Source organism: Onychostoma macrolepis, chromosome 09 (genome assembly GCF_012432095.1).
Source record: "Onychostoma macrolepis isolate SWU-2019 chromosome 09, ASM1243209v1, whole genome shotgun sequence".
In the NCBI taxonomy this organism is placed as follows: domain Eukaryota; kingdom Metazoa; phylum Chordata; class Actinopteri; order Cypriniformes; family Cyprinidae; genus Onychostoma; species Onychostoma macrolepis.
This window is the reverse complement of record NC_081163.1, coordinates 29,538,447-29,555,265: the sequence shown is the minus strand read 5'-3', so window position 1 is coordinate 29,555,265 and position 16,819 is coordinate 29,538,447. Positions and strand designations below refer to the sequence as shown.

General features: G+C 38.3%; 1 protein-coding gene across 3 annotated transcripts in view; it reads right to left on the bottom strand.

Moving 5' to 3' along the window:
- Nucleotides 1-16,819, bottom strand: part of dnajc15 (DnaJ (Hsp40) homolog, subfamily C, member 15) — a 33,876-nt gene that overhangs the window by 14,829 nt on the left and 2,228 nt on the right. The window contains exons 1-4 of one of the 3 annotated variants that reach the window (XM_058786429.1): nucleotides 16,455-16,571; nucleotides 15,519-15,570; nucleotides 7,188-7,261; nucleotides 6,626-6,850 (exon numbers count right to left, since the gene is read on the bottom strand). In XM_058786429.1, coding sequence (XP_058642412.1) covers nucleotides 6,665-6,850; nucleotides 7,188-7,261; nucleotides 15,519-15,570; nucleotides 16,455-16,559 — 417 coding nt within the window. In that variant the 5' untranslated portion in view covers nucleotides 16,560-16,571 and the 3' untranslated portion in view covers nucleotides 6,626-6,664. Of the gene's footprint in view, nucleotides 1-6,625; nucleotides 6,851-7,187; nucleotides 7,262-15,518; nucleotides 15,571-16,454; nucleotides 16,693-16,819 lie in introns of those variants that run through there. The other 2 variants (XR_009272764.1, XM_058786428.1) reach the window with 2 other exon arrangements.

Here is a 16,819-nt window from a genome sequence, read left to right as displayed (position 1 = left end):
TCTTTTTTTTAAGTGAGGACTATGATGATGTTGCAGCAAGAAAGCTGTTAGAGAGGAAACAAGGTACCAAAGAAAGTATCAGAGATTTTGCATTTCACTATCGAGCATTGTGTCTGCGGTGGAGAAAAGGAATGACTGAGAAGGAAATGGTCCAAGCCATTCTTAGAAATTGTAATCCCCGGCTTGCTAGTTTACTACGTGGGACTGTCAAAGACGTGGGAGAATTAGTACGGGTTGGAACCCAAATAGAGAGAGATTTTGATGAGTCCAAAAGATATTGGAGTCAGGCTAATGTGGAGGAACAGAAGAGGAAAGTCTCTTCAGTTCACGATCCTCAGCAAAAACCACCACAAGCAAGCAATCGAGTAGTGCAATCTTTCCAAAAGGCTGTGCAGCATGACTATAGAAATATCACCCTGCCGATAATTCTACAAGACAGGTATGCCATTGCCTTGGTTGACACAGGTAGCACTTACTCGCTGATCCAGAAAACTTTTTGGAACAAGTTGTGGCCCCAAGAGCAGTACCAACCCAGTGAAGGACAATCCTTTCTACTGGCCAATGGACAAAAGCAGACCGCCATTGGAAAGGTGACGTGAAGTGCAAGGACATATTGTAGACCTGGCATTTTATATAATGAGGGATGCTGATCTGACAGTACCCATCATACTGGGAATGGATTTTCTGTTGAAGACCGGAATGGTGCTAGACTTTCACAATGCCCAGTATAGCCTGCCCATTGCAGGATCTATGAAAGTAAAAACCTTCCCCTTTCTTCATCATGATATCAATCCCACCATGCATTTTTACCTTGCCATTTCTTCACTTGCCTGCAGCGATGAAACTCTTCAGTGCATACACCAACTTTCTTCGGCAGCAGACACAGATCCACAAACAAAAGAAAAGTTGGAGAGTGTAATGTTGAGCTGGCCTACTGTGTGTACTCAAGAAATTGGTCACACTAACCTTGTTAAACACCGCATCATTACCACTGATGAAGTACCGGTAAGGAAGCGTGTGTATAAGGTCTCTATTGAAAAGCAGCAGTTCATTGAAGAGCAGATACAGGATCTGCTAGACAAAGGGATCATTCGACCATCTACATCTCCTTGGGCTTCTCCGGTAGTGGTGGTACAAAAGAAGGATGGAGGATCTAGGCTGTGTATTGACTATCGTGGATTGAATGCTAAGACTCACCTAGATGCTTACCCCATGCCCCAGATACAGGATATCTTGGAGTCACTACATGGTGCCACTATTTTTAGTACATTGGACCTAAAAAGTGGTTACTGGCAGCTGGAAATGGAGTCCGACAGCATTCAAAAGACAGCCTTTGTGACATCCACAGGGCTATATGAATTCCTTTGTCTTCCCTTCGGCCTAAAAAATGCCTCTGCGTCTTTTCAAAGGCTAATGGAACATGCTCTCAGAGAAGTGAGGGGCAAGTGTTGCATGGTATATATTGATGACATTGTCATTTACTCTAAGACCATGGGAGAACATCTTCAACACCTCTGCCAAGTATTCACATGTCTCCATAAGGCTGGACTCACGCTTAATCTGAAGAAATGCAATTTTATTCAGAGATCACTTGCATTCCTTGGACATATAGTCTCAGATGAAGGTGTAAAGACAGATCCAGCTGAAGTCGATGCAGTGAAATCATTCCCTGTCCCTCAATCCATCAAGGACGTACAAAGGTTCTTTGGATTGGCGGGTTGGTACCACTGTTTTATATCTCACTTTTCAGAGAAAGCCGCACCACTGCACGCTTTGAAGCAGAAAAACTCGACATGGATGTGGACAGAACAGTGTCAGAGTGCATTTGACACAATTAAGCAAGATCTGGAACAAGCTCCTGTTTTAATAGCACCTGATTTTCGCAAGAGTTTTCGAGTGCAAACTGATGCAAGTGACTTAGGCCTGGGAGCTGTTCTTACACAGGAATCCTCAGGAGAGGAGCATGTGATTGCCTATGCTTCTCGGTTGCTCAGAGGAGCCGAGAGAGCATATTCAGTATCAGAAAAGGAGTGTTTGGCCGTAGTCTGGGCTGTTGAAAAGTGGCGACCATACCTTGAAGGTCGGCCCTTCGAAGTCATCACTGACCATGCTGCCCTGACATGGGCCTTCCAACACCCAAAGCCGCCTTCTTGCCTCATTCGTTGGACAATACGGTTACAGGGATTCCATTTCACTGTAAAATACAGGAAGGGACAATGTAACATAGTACCGGATGTATTATCCAGAACTCAAAATCACAATGCTCTGCCTGACACGATCTTCATTGTTAACGCTTCCAAGACCACTGCATCACAAGTCAGCATGCCAGTAGACCTCACTCAAATTGCAATATCACAAAGTAATGACAGTGAAGTTCAAGAGCTGATGGCCAAAGCTGAGAATCAGACTGTACCAGATGCTTCACGAATTCAGTACATTGTGAAGAATGGTTTTGTGTTTCGCAGTGTGCCTGATGGTCAGAAAGGACAGAAATACCAACTGATAATTCCATCTGTTCATCGGGAGGCCTTTCTGAATTATGCCCACGACAATCCACTCAGCGGGCACCTGGGAAAACTAAAAACTCTGCTGACTTCTAGACACAGTGTACTGGCCTAGTATAAGATCTGATGTGTGGAAATATTGTAAGGAATGCCACATTTGTCAGAAATACAAACCTTCTGTGACAAAGCTGTCTGGTCATTTGCAGAGTACTCCTGTAGTCGAACCTGGGTACATGATAGGAGTTGATCTCATGGGTCCTTTCCCCAAAAGTGCCAGACAGAATGAACACCTCCTTGTCACCGTTGACTATTGCTCCAAATGGGTGGAATTGTTTCCTTTAAGAAAGGCTAAAACACCTCAGATAGCTAGAATTCTTGTAGAAGAGATCTTTACCAGATGGGGGACCCCGGCCTATCTAGTGTCAGATCGAGGGACTCAATTTACATCTCACCTTATCAGCTTAATGTGCAAACAGTGGGGAGTTGTCCAAAAGTTGACTACTGCGTACCATCCTCAGACAAATTTGACTGAGCGGGTAAATCGTAATCTTAAAACCATGATAGCATCCTATGTAGGAGAACAACATCGGCAGTGGGACAAATGGTTAGCAGAATTCAGATTTGCCATTAATTCTGTCTGGCATGAGAGCACAGGATTTACCCCGGCAGAAGTCGCTCTTGGGCGCAAACTCAAAGGACCTATGGAAAGAGCTCTTCAGCAACCACCTGACCCTGACAGCCCTTTCTGTTCCTTACTTGACCGACAAAAGGACCTCATCAGTCTGGTAAAGGAGAATGTGGAGCGAGCCCAAGCCAAGCAGAAACGGTACTACGACCAGCGCCACAAACCAGTACAGTTTCATGTTGGAGATGTAGTTTGGGTACGGACTCATCCTTTATCCAGAGCAGATGCTGGCTTTATGGCCAAACTTTCCGCAAAATGGAAAGGTCCCGCAAAAGTTGTCAAACGCTTAGGTCCTGTTAATTACTCTGTTTTCCTTGAGTCTGATCTGTCTAACATTGATACCTACCATGTACAGAATCTTAAGATTTGTCACGGTTATGACAAATCTTCCATTGAGCAGGGGGGTATGTAACCGCCCATAGTGCTGGTACTATGGATTTATTTAGGGTGCAGTTTTACTACAGCCCTCTGGGGGCTCTAGTGCGCTCCCCTCCTCTATATTAAGCCCAGGTGTGGTAGTAGAGGGAGTTACATTGTTTGGTTGGGAGGAAGCATGGCTTCTCATGCGACCTTCAATGTTTAGAGTTCCGGTTGAGAAACGTTGACGTTTTAAGCTCAATCAATGTAAGTGTTTCTCTGTAAGTTTATTTGTGTTACTTTGCTTGTGTTTGTTCAATTGGTTATTTTCTTTGAATGTGTTTGTTAGCACTCTGGTTCTCAGTATGTGTTTGCGTTCTAGAGGGACTCTTTTGTACCTGTGGTTATTCTTGCCACTGAAGGCCACGCTGTATGTACCTGGGAGATATCTCTAGGATGGGTTTCCTGTTGCTGTCGTGGACAGTTTGAGTTTCCTCGCTCGGGGACTAGAGTGGTTTTGGGACTATATGGTGGAGTTTGTTGGATGCACATTAAGCTTTGTCGTCTTCATCAGAATCATCGTCATCACCTTCGATATCATCGTCTTCAATGATAAGTACTACAGACATTCAGTGACATTCATGTTCCCCATTGGACTATGCTTAACTTTCAACCAGTTTCCACTCCTGTTTGTATGCTTGCAAACCCACATACTTGCATTTCACAAAGCAACCGAGACTGTTGTTTTTCTTGTTGTTTATGTTGTGATTGGTTTATGCCAACTTCTACCACACAATAATAATTGGTTTAATCTCACTCTGTGTATTGATTTGGTCATTTGTGTCAACATATTTGTGTTTTAAGGTACACTTATGGAGAAAGGTTGGTGGGCCCCTCTCTCAAAATATATTGTAGTGGCTCATTCTTTTAAAGAGAAGAGGAGCGGTTACAAATTATAAACAGGATTTAACTGAATAATTCCTCTAAGTGCTTTAATAAAAATATAAGCTTCGCATTTCTAACATTTTTTGGTTTAACATGGTTTCCGCAGGTTTTATGAAGGTGAATTTTTGAATTAAGACTTCAGACCTTTTTAAGACCAAGTAAAGAAAATTCAAGGAATAAATTGAAGGGAACACAATTCAACATTATGTTCTCTGAATGTAAATGTCTAGGTTATTTGTAAACTTTTTTTTTTTTTATATATATATATTTTTACTGGAAAACGACAAAAATGCTGAGGGGAAAATTAAGACATTTTAAGACCTGCAGGAACCCCGTTTAAAAAGAAAAAATAAATTTCTGTAGAAATCAACATGAGTATTGTAGAGTACTGTATTGAACTCATAACATGATGACTGATGTGCACAATAACATGTATAATCTCAGTATTGATGGCAAACAAGTTGTTTTGGATCAGATAAAAGCCTCGAGATCAGCACTTTCACCTCATTATGTGAAAATAGAGACTTTAGGGATTTGAGATGATTGACCCCATAATTATCCAAATTCCCAAACTAAACATGCATTTATGCTGGAATCACCATAATAACAAGCTTGACTGACCTGTAAAAAGTGTTCACGTCCTCGTTGACCTTGTAATTCCAATTTGTAAACTTCAAATGTTTTATTAATATTTGCATTATTTGATATATGCAGTTTGGTCTATTGATTACTTCAAATTCCACCCACACTCTCAGAAATAAAGGTACAAAAGCTGTCACCTGGGGCGGTACCTTTCCAAAAGGTACACTTTTGTACCAATTAGTTTCAAATATGTACACTTTAAGTACTAATATGTACCTTTAAGGTACCGCCCCAGTGACAGCTTTTGTACCTTTATTTCTGAGAGTGCAATTATTTAGCTGGTAACAGAAGCACACAAGCCCGAGTCCGAGGACATCAGATCCGAGTACAAACATCCCAGGATTAATCTAGTAATAATTACAACATGGTGTGAATGCACCATAAGTCAAAGAACCCAAGACTGGGATTTGAGAAGGTCATGAAGGGCTAGTAGTTTCATATAGCGTTTTGAAGAAATTTAGCAAACAATTTTTTGCTGAGATTTTGTTACAGTACAGACCTCACAAGAGCCATGTTTACATTTCCATTTGCTTCAAAGATTTTCCACTTTGGGACTTTTCCATATTCACACATTCAGTATTTTCAGCACATACTTACAATTTAAAGAAACAGTTCATCCCAAAAAATGTTATCTTTATTTTAACTCTTAATACATTATTTGCTCATTGTCATTCCAAACCCATATGCTGTTGTTTTTCAGGAGACTTTCTGAAGAATTTTCAAACAGCTGAAGCACTGAATAAGCTTTCCCCCCCCCAAACAACAACAGGGCCTCAAAAATATCTCATTAATGCATCATAAATGCATGACTTGCTTTATTGCATGACCTGCTTATTACATGTCTTCTTCATCCATAAAATAGGTTTGTGTGAAGAACAGACCAAAACAGACAGTACGGCACCATTTATGATCGTTTTAGGATGCTTTTATGATTTTTTTTTTGGACATTTCAGATGACTATAAACTGTGGTGGCATAAGCAAGAGATTCGAAACGATTCTACAGAAATGTCTTTTTTGTGATATCACAAACCTTTTTGTTCCACGGCAAAAACAACAGCACACAGGTCTGGAACGCATAAGGGTGAATAAACAACGGCAGAATTCTCATAGTTTTTTGCTGAACTATCCCTTTAATTAAAATTCCATAACAGAATAACATCGGTCTGTGGCTCCTTCAGAAATCGTACATACTGCAGGATTTTGGTCAGAGTTCACGATTGAGTAAAAACATGTGTACATTCAGAGGGCGAGAGAGGCCAGAATGTTCAGTCCAATCTCAGCCCACAACAGGACACTTAATCACACTCATCCATTATGTGATTCACAGAATGATGAAATCGCTGGATTAATAACTCTAATAATGATCTATTACAAGTGTGCTCTGTCGCGAACCCGGGTTAGGAGAAAGCCGCTGAGATTATAGAAGTTTCACACAGGTGGACAGGTTGAGTCAAAGCACTGGGCACCAGCCCCGACCACACAACCCTGGAGATTAAGAAGAACCTGAGCAAAACAGCTTTACAAACTCCATCAAAAACCAGAAGCACAGCATGAACTACAGCAACGGCCAGTAAGATGTGATGAATCAGTCCATCGCCCTACAGCAGGAGGTTTAACATGCCAACACCGCACGCAAACAAGTGCCTCAAGATGTGGAAATGAACATGGAAAAATCTGAATTTCATTCCCACATATCATCGCTTTCTGAAATAGAAGCTGTGTTTAAAAATGAATGTTATGCTGGTACTTTTCACTATGGGAATACTGATTCATAGGGTGTTAGAAAGCAATCACGCAGCATTTGCTTATGTACAATCTCAGAAAAAAGGTACAAAACTCTGACTAGGGCCTTACCCTTTTAAAAGGTATTTAGACGTACACTTTAAAGTACTAAAATGTTCTTATAAAAAGTACTAATATGAACAATTAAGGAACCAATATATACCATGTGTTGGTAAATAAGGTACAGATATGTACCTTTTAGAGTTTTTTGCACCTTTTTTTCAAAGTGTACTGTATGTTAAAAAATGGTTTGTTCATTTCTGACACTTACCGCAGAGGGTAAATTCTTAGCAGCTTCAGTAATCACCTGACTCAGAGGCCTCCATAAGTGGAATGCATATCGACCTAAAAGCAAATATAATAAAGGGAAAAAGGTGTGCCACTTGATCAGACCATTTACAGAGTTAATTTCCAGGGTTAACAAAGTTGGTTTAAGGGTGAAACCAAGGACAAAACCACATTTTAGTCTTATTCAATTCGTGTTAAAGGTGAGGTCGCCTTTCAACTTCCCTTGGTATTTATTTGGTCAGGGTGCTAGTGAACTGCCAGCGGTTGTGGTTCGACTGTGAAGCAACACACTGCAAGTCAGCAGCACTCAATGAAATGAACATATAATGCCTTCGAACATCCAGCATTCAATAAAGAAGCTGTGAAAGGCCGTAGAGCGGCTCATTTAACCCAGCCAAACAGTAGGTGAAGAACACATTAAATCATTAAAGTAATTCATTATGGGAACATTTTTGGACTTTCATTTCATCAAACTCTAAGAAGTACGTTGTTGAGAGGAAAACGTTATTTTGCTTTTCAGCAAAAAAACGTTTGAGGCTCCCTCCACTGTAATCCAAAGCCCTGCCTCTGAGCGGAGCAGACCACACACCGCCTCAGCTTTTGGCAGGAGCGCTGCCCCCTCGATGTACTGAAATGGGAATTAGCCCCCTTCCTCAAAGCGACCACAAGTGCTATTCCATCCTGACCTCACACAGCAATGGGTGGAAGACTTGGAGACTAAATGATTAACTACCACGCAGAGACACCTGCCAGAAAAGAATCAAACGTAAACAGGCCGATGACAAAGTCGCTTAAATTATTTGGCCACATGGGGCCATTTAAAGTCGCTTTGATTCCTTTAATGCAAGAGGCCGCGTTGACCTCATTAACCAGGGCGAGCTTCATCTGGGGGCTTGAACAAACACTCACAGTAAGAGTGGCTTAACCATCACCCTCATCACCGTCGCCATCATCTCGAGTGCTTCCAATCCTTTAGAATCACATCATAAATATCTGTGGGCAGCTTTAACATACGGAAAGTTTAGCTAAATATTTTAAGAAGACAAAAGGAGGAAAAAACTTTTATTACATTATACAATGGCTACTCTATCCCACTGTGAACCACAACATGAGGGATTTTAGCTTACAAACATCCTGCCTAGAAACATAGTCTGCGCCAGAACGCAAACACGAAAGCTTCGCCAACACGGAGTTCCAAGAGTGCTGATATGTAGTTCAACAGCACTGGGACTTTTCACCGTTGATATCACTTTACTTGTCTGTGTTTGCGCTTTCTAGACAGACCGTCAGTCTGTGTATTATAGTGGTGGGGAGGTGGCACGGATTCATTTAAGCACATTCATTCATTCAGGATTGAAACAAGTGATTGTCTTTATGAGTGAGTATTTGAATCATTTACTAAACAGATTTGTTCAAACACACTGATACATTCAGGATCAAAAAAGTGCCTGGGTCACATTCATAAATAATTTTGTAGATTACTTCATATTTGCACAGACAGGAGAACTTCTCATGAAAAATGTATTTCTAATCCATAACATGCACGTATGCACGTGAATTTGTATTTACAGGATTAGTACTTCCAGATAAAAATTTTCCTGATAATTTACTCACAAGTCACAACCATGTCATCAAAGAGGTTAATCTCTTTCTTTCTTCAGTCAAAAAGAAATTAAGATTTTTGAGGAAAGCATTGCAGAATTTTTCCCCACATAGTGGACTTTAATGGTGGCCAATGGGTTGAAGGTCCAAATTGCAGTTTCAATACACGATCCGAGGATTTGGGGAATAAGGGTCTTATCTAGCGAAGCGATCAGTCATTGGCCTAAATTTCTTTTTGACTGAAGAAAGAAAGTCATGAACATCTTGTATGAAATGGGTGTGAGGAAATTATCAGAATTTTTTTTATTCTGGAGGTGAACTAATCCTTTAACCTTGGCTTGATCTAATGTTAATGATTTTAGAGTACTCACCATGAGTGACCATGCGCCTGAGGTTAATATTTTTCCTTTATAGCCTTTAATTACTTTCGGTAGAAAACATACAACACTTTGAAGCTGCGCACTTGTCAGAGAGCATGTGATGCAAGATCCTCAAGCAATGCTATCCTCAAAACCAGTTCAATAAACACCTTTTATACACAGACCCAGACTACATAACTCTCATTAGCCAGCCCTAACCATAGTTTTTTTTTTTTTTTTTGTAAATATTTTATTATATCTTTTCATGTGACAACACTGAAGAAATTACACTTTGCTACAATGTAAAGTAGTGAGTGTACAGCTTGTATAACAGTGTAAATGTGCTGTCCCCTCAAAATAACTCAACACACAGCCATTAATGTCTAAACCACTGGCCACAAAAGTGAGTACACCCCTAAGTGAGAATGTCCAAATTGGGCCCAATTAGCCATTTTCTCTTCCCGGTGTCATGTGACTCGTTAGTGTTACAAGGTCTGAGGTGTGAATGGGGAGCAGGTGTGTTAAATTTGGTGTTATCGCTCTCAATCTCTTATACTGGTCACTGGAAGTTCAACATGGCACCTCATGGCAAAGAACTCTCTGAGGATCTGAAAAAAAAGAATCGTTTTGGACGGTGAAGGTGGGAGAAGTAAGATTTTCTAAACTTTAAATGTAGTAAAGTGTTTGTTCAAGTAGACTTTGTTGTTTGTGGAAACCTCACACAAGCCTGAAAGCTGCTTAAAACTTAAAATCTTAATTGCACTCTTGAAAACTGTTAATCAAAGACAAAATTTCAGTCCAGCAGGATTTTCTGCACACTTCACCACCACCAAGATCAAAATAAGCATTGTGAATGTAAAAGCTTCACATTACATTTATAACAATCATTGTTAATATTTGAATTGTATTTCAGGGCTGTTCGTGAAGACAGACAATCAAGAGATGTTGTGACAACCTGGACCGAATTCAGCTCCAGATCCACCCTTCACACCAGACTTCTCACTCACAAGGATTGCTTTCTAATAGCATATTATTTGTTCTCTTCAGAGTTGGGTGCATGCAGATACTACTTGATTTTAGATATAATGAAAACATATGTGACCCTGGACCACAAAACCAGTCTTAAGTCGCTGGGGTATATTTTTAGCAATACATTGTATGGGTCAAAATTATCAATTTTTCTTTTATGCCAAAAATCATTAGGATATTAAGTAAAGATCATGTTCCATGAAGATATTTAGTGAATTTCCTACCGTAAATATCAATTTAATTTTTGATCAGTAATATGCATAGCTAAGAACTTCATTTAGACAACTTTAAAGGTGATTTTTATCAGTATTTTGAATTTATTTATAATAATAATATTTTTTTTTTGCACCCTCAGATTCCAGATTTTCGAATAGTTATATCTCGGCCAAATATTGCCATATCCTAACAAACCATACATCAATGGAAAGCTTATTTATTCAGCTTTCAGATAATGTAGAAATCTCAATTTCGAAAAATTGACATTTACGACTGGTTTTGTGGTCCAGTGTCACATATATTATACAGTCATGGCCAAAAATATCGGCACCCTTGGTAAATCTGATCAAAGAAGTCTGTGAAAATTAATCTGCATTGTTAACCCTTTTGATGTTTTATTTTTTTAAAAATTCACAGAAATCTAACATTTCATTGAATAATAAGAATTATTATTGGGTAAATATCATTATGAAATGAATGTTTTTCTCTAATACACATTGGCCACAATTAACGGCACCCTTTTATTCAATACTTTTTGAAACCTCCATTTGCCAGTTTGAGGTTAGAGAACACCTGACAAGAGATCAGAGAACATTCCTTCATCCAGAATCACTCCCAACCCTTTAGATTCCCAGCTCCATGTTGGTGGTGCTTCTCTTCAGTTCACCCCACTCATTTTCTACAGGGTTCAGACAACTGGAGGGATTTGCTAGAATCCATGATGCCATGCGTCTAAACAAGATGTCCAGGACCTCCAGCAGAAATATAGGCCCATAACATCAAAAATACAGCAGTATATTTCATTGTACACATGGGGTACTTTTTATCCCTGTGTTCACCAAACCCATCTTGAGTGTTTGCTGCTAAAAAGTTTTTTTTCTTTTCATCTGACCATAGAAGCCAGTCCTATTTGAAGTTCCAGTCGTGTCTGATAACTGAATATGCTGGTTTGTTTTTGGATGAGCTAGGAATTTTTTTTATTTTTATTTTTTTTCTTGAAACCCTCCCAAACAACATGTGGTGACGTAGGTGCTGTTTGAATTCATTTATTTTATTTTTATTTCTGACCCCGAGACTCAACTATTTTATGCAATTCTCCAGCTGTGGTCCACTCAAACTCTCCTTCTCACCGTGCATTAGGACGATATAGACACACGTCCTCTTCCAGGCAGTTTCGTAACATTTTCTGTTGATTGGAAATTCTTAATTATTGCCCTGATGATGGAAATGGGAATTTTCACTGCTCTAGCTCTTTTCTTAAAGCCACTTCACTAATTTGTGAAGCTCAATTATCTTTTGCTGCACATCAGAAATATATTCTTTGGTTTTTCTCATTGTGATGGATGATTAAGGGAATTTGGGCTTTGTTTTCCCTCCTATTTATATTTCTGTGAAAGAGGAAGACATGGCTGGATAATTTCATGTTCATAATCACCCTGGAGTGCTCAAAATTGTGAATATGAATGGGAATATACTTCAGAGATATTTTACTCGTAAGAATTTCTAGGGGTGCCAATAATTGTGTTCAACGTGTATTTGAGAAAACATTTTATAATGCTATCCCCCATTTTAAATTCTTATTATCCAATGAAAGGTTAGATTTTGTTTAGCAAGGGTGCCTATATTTTTGGTCATGACTATGTTTTTTTTTCTTCACCCAAAGCACCTAAAAGCCATTTCACACTTGCTATACTCCAACAGGGTGAACACACTGACCAAACAAAACATGCATTTTTTTTTTTTTAAAGAAAATAGTTTTTGTGGCAGTGTGAAATGACCATAACGATGTATGTTAGGTGTGAGATTCATTAAACTTGGTTTGCTATAATACATCTATTCAGAAGTGCATCAGTGTGAATCATAATTCCCCCAACATTTGCTGTATATCCATAAAGTGATATATTTGTCATAGTATTCTTTCATTGGTTAACTAACTCATTAAGACAGTCTCTTGCTCCCTCCTACTGGCATAACAATGTAACCTGCAAGGTTTTTTTTTTTTTTTTTAATTTTTTTTGCAAGACTTCCAATTAATTATCGGAAGTGGGTTTGTTAAGGGCCTGATTAGCTGATGTATTACAATGCTTAATTCAGGTTCAATAGAGGAGCATGTGATTAGTTGAGAAATTGTGCATAGTTAATGATGGCTCTTAAATATTTAAATACAGTGTGTTGAATGCCTACTAAGACTTGCATAATGTTTTGACCCTGGATGCTTCCAGAAGGATAATCTTTCATTTATGAGCCAGAAACATCATAAGCATTCATAATTTTGAAGGTTCATGCTGAACTGGTGTTGATAAATGTACTCTTTATATTAATAAGTCAATTTATATTGTCACTGTTTTTAAGTTACATTGTCTGGAGAGTTTTCCAGTGCCCAAATTTTGCAAATTATAATCTCAATAAAGAAAACATTCACATGTGTGGAGATTTAATTTATTTGCATATAGTTTGAGTAAACGGGAATATATTCTATGAAACATGTTTAAGTTTATTTTATTTAATATTTTAAAATATATTTGCATTTATAGAAATCTAATATATTTACATGTACAGAAATGTAATATGTTAACAAATATTAGAAATTAATATATGGACATGTATTACAAATTAATATATTTTCATCTATTTAATATATGTGAAAAATATTAAAAAGTGGCCAAAATCATATATTTAAATATATTTTAAAAGATATTTAAATATACCAAAATATATTTATTAAAAATTTCAGTCTATGTGACTTCTGTATGGGTATCACTGCTTAGAATAAGGAACGCAACATATTTCATTGTATTCTGTGTACGAAGCCACATCATCTCACAAAAGGATTTATTTCAAACACTCGACTGATGTTATGATGTGAGTTTGGAGTAAAAACATGTTATTAAATATGGTATTTTCACATGCTTTCAGATAGAGCAGAATTTACTACACAGAGCCGTTGCTCACTGAGAAGCTACGCAAACAGCTATCATTATCGCAAAAGATTTCATCAATTTCATAATCGTGCAATAATAATCGTCTCCGATTTTTTTGCGTTACCTGTCAGTGAGCTATAGCTCTGTGTACACAGTAAAATCCCCAGTGTTAAATCAACACTGCTTAGAGTGTATTTGGTCCCACTCCAAATAGTGTTAAGGTAACACTGAAGCAGAGTTAAAGCTAATGAGATAATTAAGTGATTAATTAAATGATGATTGAGCATTAGTGATGAACAGCTGTTGTTAACAAGCAGAATCACTGAAGAAAGTAGAAACACAAGAACAACAACTGACTTCAGCCACAGCCTTTGATCAAATCAACTGAAATAAAAGACATTCAATCTCTGAAGATCTCAGCAGAGGATGATTAAACAACTCCACAAACAACATCACCAGCTTCACTCATTAATAACCAGACTCACTTTATTTCTGTCAGACATCTACAGAAGATGTTATTGAGAATTAACTAAGGTTTAGATGATGTTTTATTGGTCAAAAAATGATGCCACCATCATGGAGGTTGGTGTTTGCTGTAGTTGGGCTCTTGACCCTTGTAGAACTTTTAAATAGTTTTGCTTCTAATTAATTGCAATAGTATTTCACTGCAAACACTTGAACATTGCTGAAACAGAAGCTTGATGTAGCAAATTACACTTTCTGCTTATAAAAGACATGACTAACCAACATAAAGTGGTTTCTCTTGCTTGCTCTTTGATTATTGACTTAAATTCATCAACTAAAAAGCATCGTATATTTCTACAATAATTTTGAGCTCTGTATTAAACATATAGGACCGTAACATTTCAAAAAGTTGAGGAGTTTCAGGTCAAGCTTTTAGACATGAACACTTATCATATGATCCTCAACAGTGGTGACAATAAATATTTATACTGCAGTGCATGGTGGGAGTTTTTACTATGGTGTTACCCAGCATGCATTGCAGCTTGAAGAATTTTGTTGATTGTCACCATTGTTGAGATTCATATGCTGGTTCTTGATGTCTGTGTTTGTCTATACGATACAGTTATATAATTGCAAAAATCCCCAAAAAAAAAACAAGGCATAAAGTCTGGCCAGTTTGCAATGATTGCCTCATCACACAGAAGCATCTACTATGTGCTCAGTGTAAAGCACTGATCTTTCTCCTTTACAACAACATATGCATTGTTGCAAAGAAAAAACTAACACAGCAAGTCAAGTGGCAAGAGCCTAACCAAAGTAAACACTCATCTCCATGATGGTGGCATTGTTTTTGACCAATGAAGCATCAATGTTTAAACCTCTGATAATTTTCAATAAGAGCTTCTGTAGTCATCTGACAGAAATCAAGTCAATAATAAGTGGAGCTGGTGATGCTGTTTGTGGAGTTGTTTAATCCTTCTCTGCTGAGACCTTCAGAGATTTAATGTCTTTTATTTCAGTTGATTTTATCAAAGGCTGTGGCTGAAGTGAGTTGTAGTTCTTGTGTTTCTATTTTCTTTCAGTGATTCTGCTTGTTAACAGCAGGTGTTCATCACTAATGCTCAATCAGCACTTAATTAATCACATAATTATCTCATTAGCTTTAACTCTGCTTCAGTGTTACTTTAACACTATTTGGAGTGGGACCAAATACACTCTGAGCAGTGTTGATTTAACACTGGGGATTTTACTGTGTAGTAAATACTGCTCCATCTGAAAGCAGGTGATGGAGATTTACTGCTGATTACAGAACCGGCTTTACTGACAAAATGCGCATGGAAATCGCTTTCGATTTAATCGTGCAGCCCTAATAACATGACAATATTGCGTAAACCAACTAAATGCTTAACTTGTTACATGGCTAATGCTATCAACAGCTTTGAAATTCCTTATCACAGTCAAGCCATGTAAGAAAATACAAGCAATCCAGTCTCCCCTGGAGTAATCTGAGGTTAAGCACTACCTCAAAAGCACAATGGTGATCAATCATCAGTTTGAACCAGTAACCTTTGGTTCTCAGCCCAGAGCTTTAACCACTAGGCCATACCACACATATTATATAAATGCATGTAGCTTCTGCATGTGACTATGTAACAAGAGGTTTAATGACATACAAATCTCCAAAAGGATGCATACACAGGGGTCCAAAGCAGATGTGCTCACCTGCAAACCCTGCCGCTGCAACTCCCAGCCCCACTGCCATCAGACAGCCACCCTGAAACACACACACATATCCATCACATCACTATGATAATTAATAATAAACTCAAGTCAAACGCTGGTAGAGAAGGATTTTAAACATTAGACAAGGCACATAAGGTTTTCCCATAGCAAACCATGAAAACTTTAAAAACTAGACTAGACTTTCACTGGAAATCTAAGATTCTAGAACTTTTTTTTTTTTAATTCTAAAGAGTGTTTTTCCTGTATCTGAATATTCAAAATTCCATAGACTTCCACTGACTGAATGTTCAGAGTCTGACTGAAGAATCATGACTTCATCAGTGTGATTCATGAATTCATGCTGTCATGTAGTTCAGATGTACACACAAGCCCTTTAACCTTTAAGATGTTATTTTTATCTATCTATCTATCTATCTTCTCAGACAATACCCCAAAATTAATAAAACACCCAGAATGCCCCAGCTACTACCTCAAAATGCATAACAAAGACCCAGAATGCCCTAAAAACCACCAAGAACACCTTAGAGACCAATTTGTATCTATTTTAATCTTTCAAATAAGGCTTTGACAAACAAGATTGTCTTGACAAATGACTATACTTCAACTTGTACTTATAGCTTTTTGTGGGCCATAAAGTGTTAATTTCCCATGTGACAACACTTACATAATCATTATTGGGCCATTTTTGTTAATGCATCAGTTTACATAATGTGTTTGGCAATTGTTATAACATTATAATTGTATAAGAAAAAGAAAAGCTAAAAGTCTTCAGATAATTGCTTTGAGTTTCAGATGTGAGCAGCAAGGTCAATACTATTGATGAGCACACAGATGAAACTCTCATGACACAAGCTCAGCCATTTCATAGCAAAACAGTGTAAATGCTCCGGACTCTCAAGCGCAACATTTACTCACAAAGCGTTTGTCAATATCTGTCTCACTCTGCCCGGTAGATTTCGGTGTATATTCAGCATGTCTCATGAAGTCCCCCTCCATCACTACACCACTGGAGCTCGCCATGCTGATGATGACACACACCTACGGAGAAACCAGAGGGACAATCTTCGCGCTGCTGTGGGGTCTCGCGATTCCAAAACAGAGCAAGGCGTTTCATACCCCACCGATTCATGTGCACTAAATTAAACCTCCAAAAAAGCTGTAACTGCCAAGCATTATATATATCTATCGTGTTTAAAAAGCGTTCATGCACTATGTTGCATATGAATACTGGTGTTTAGCGGGGAATCCCACACAGAGGGACTAGGCAATACAATAACCAA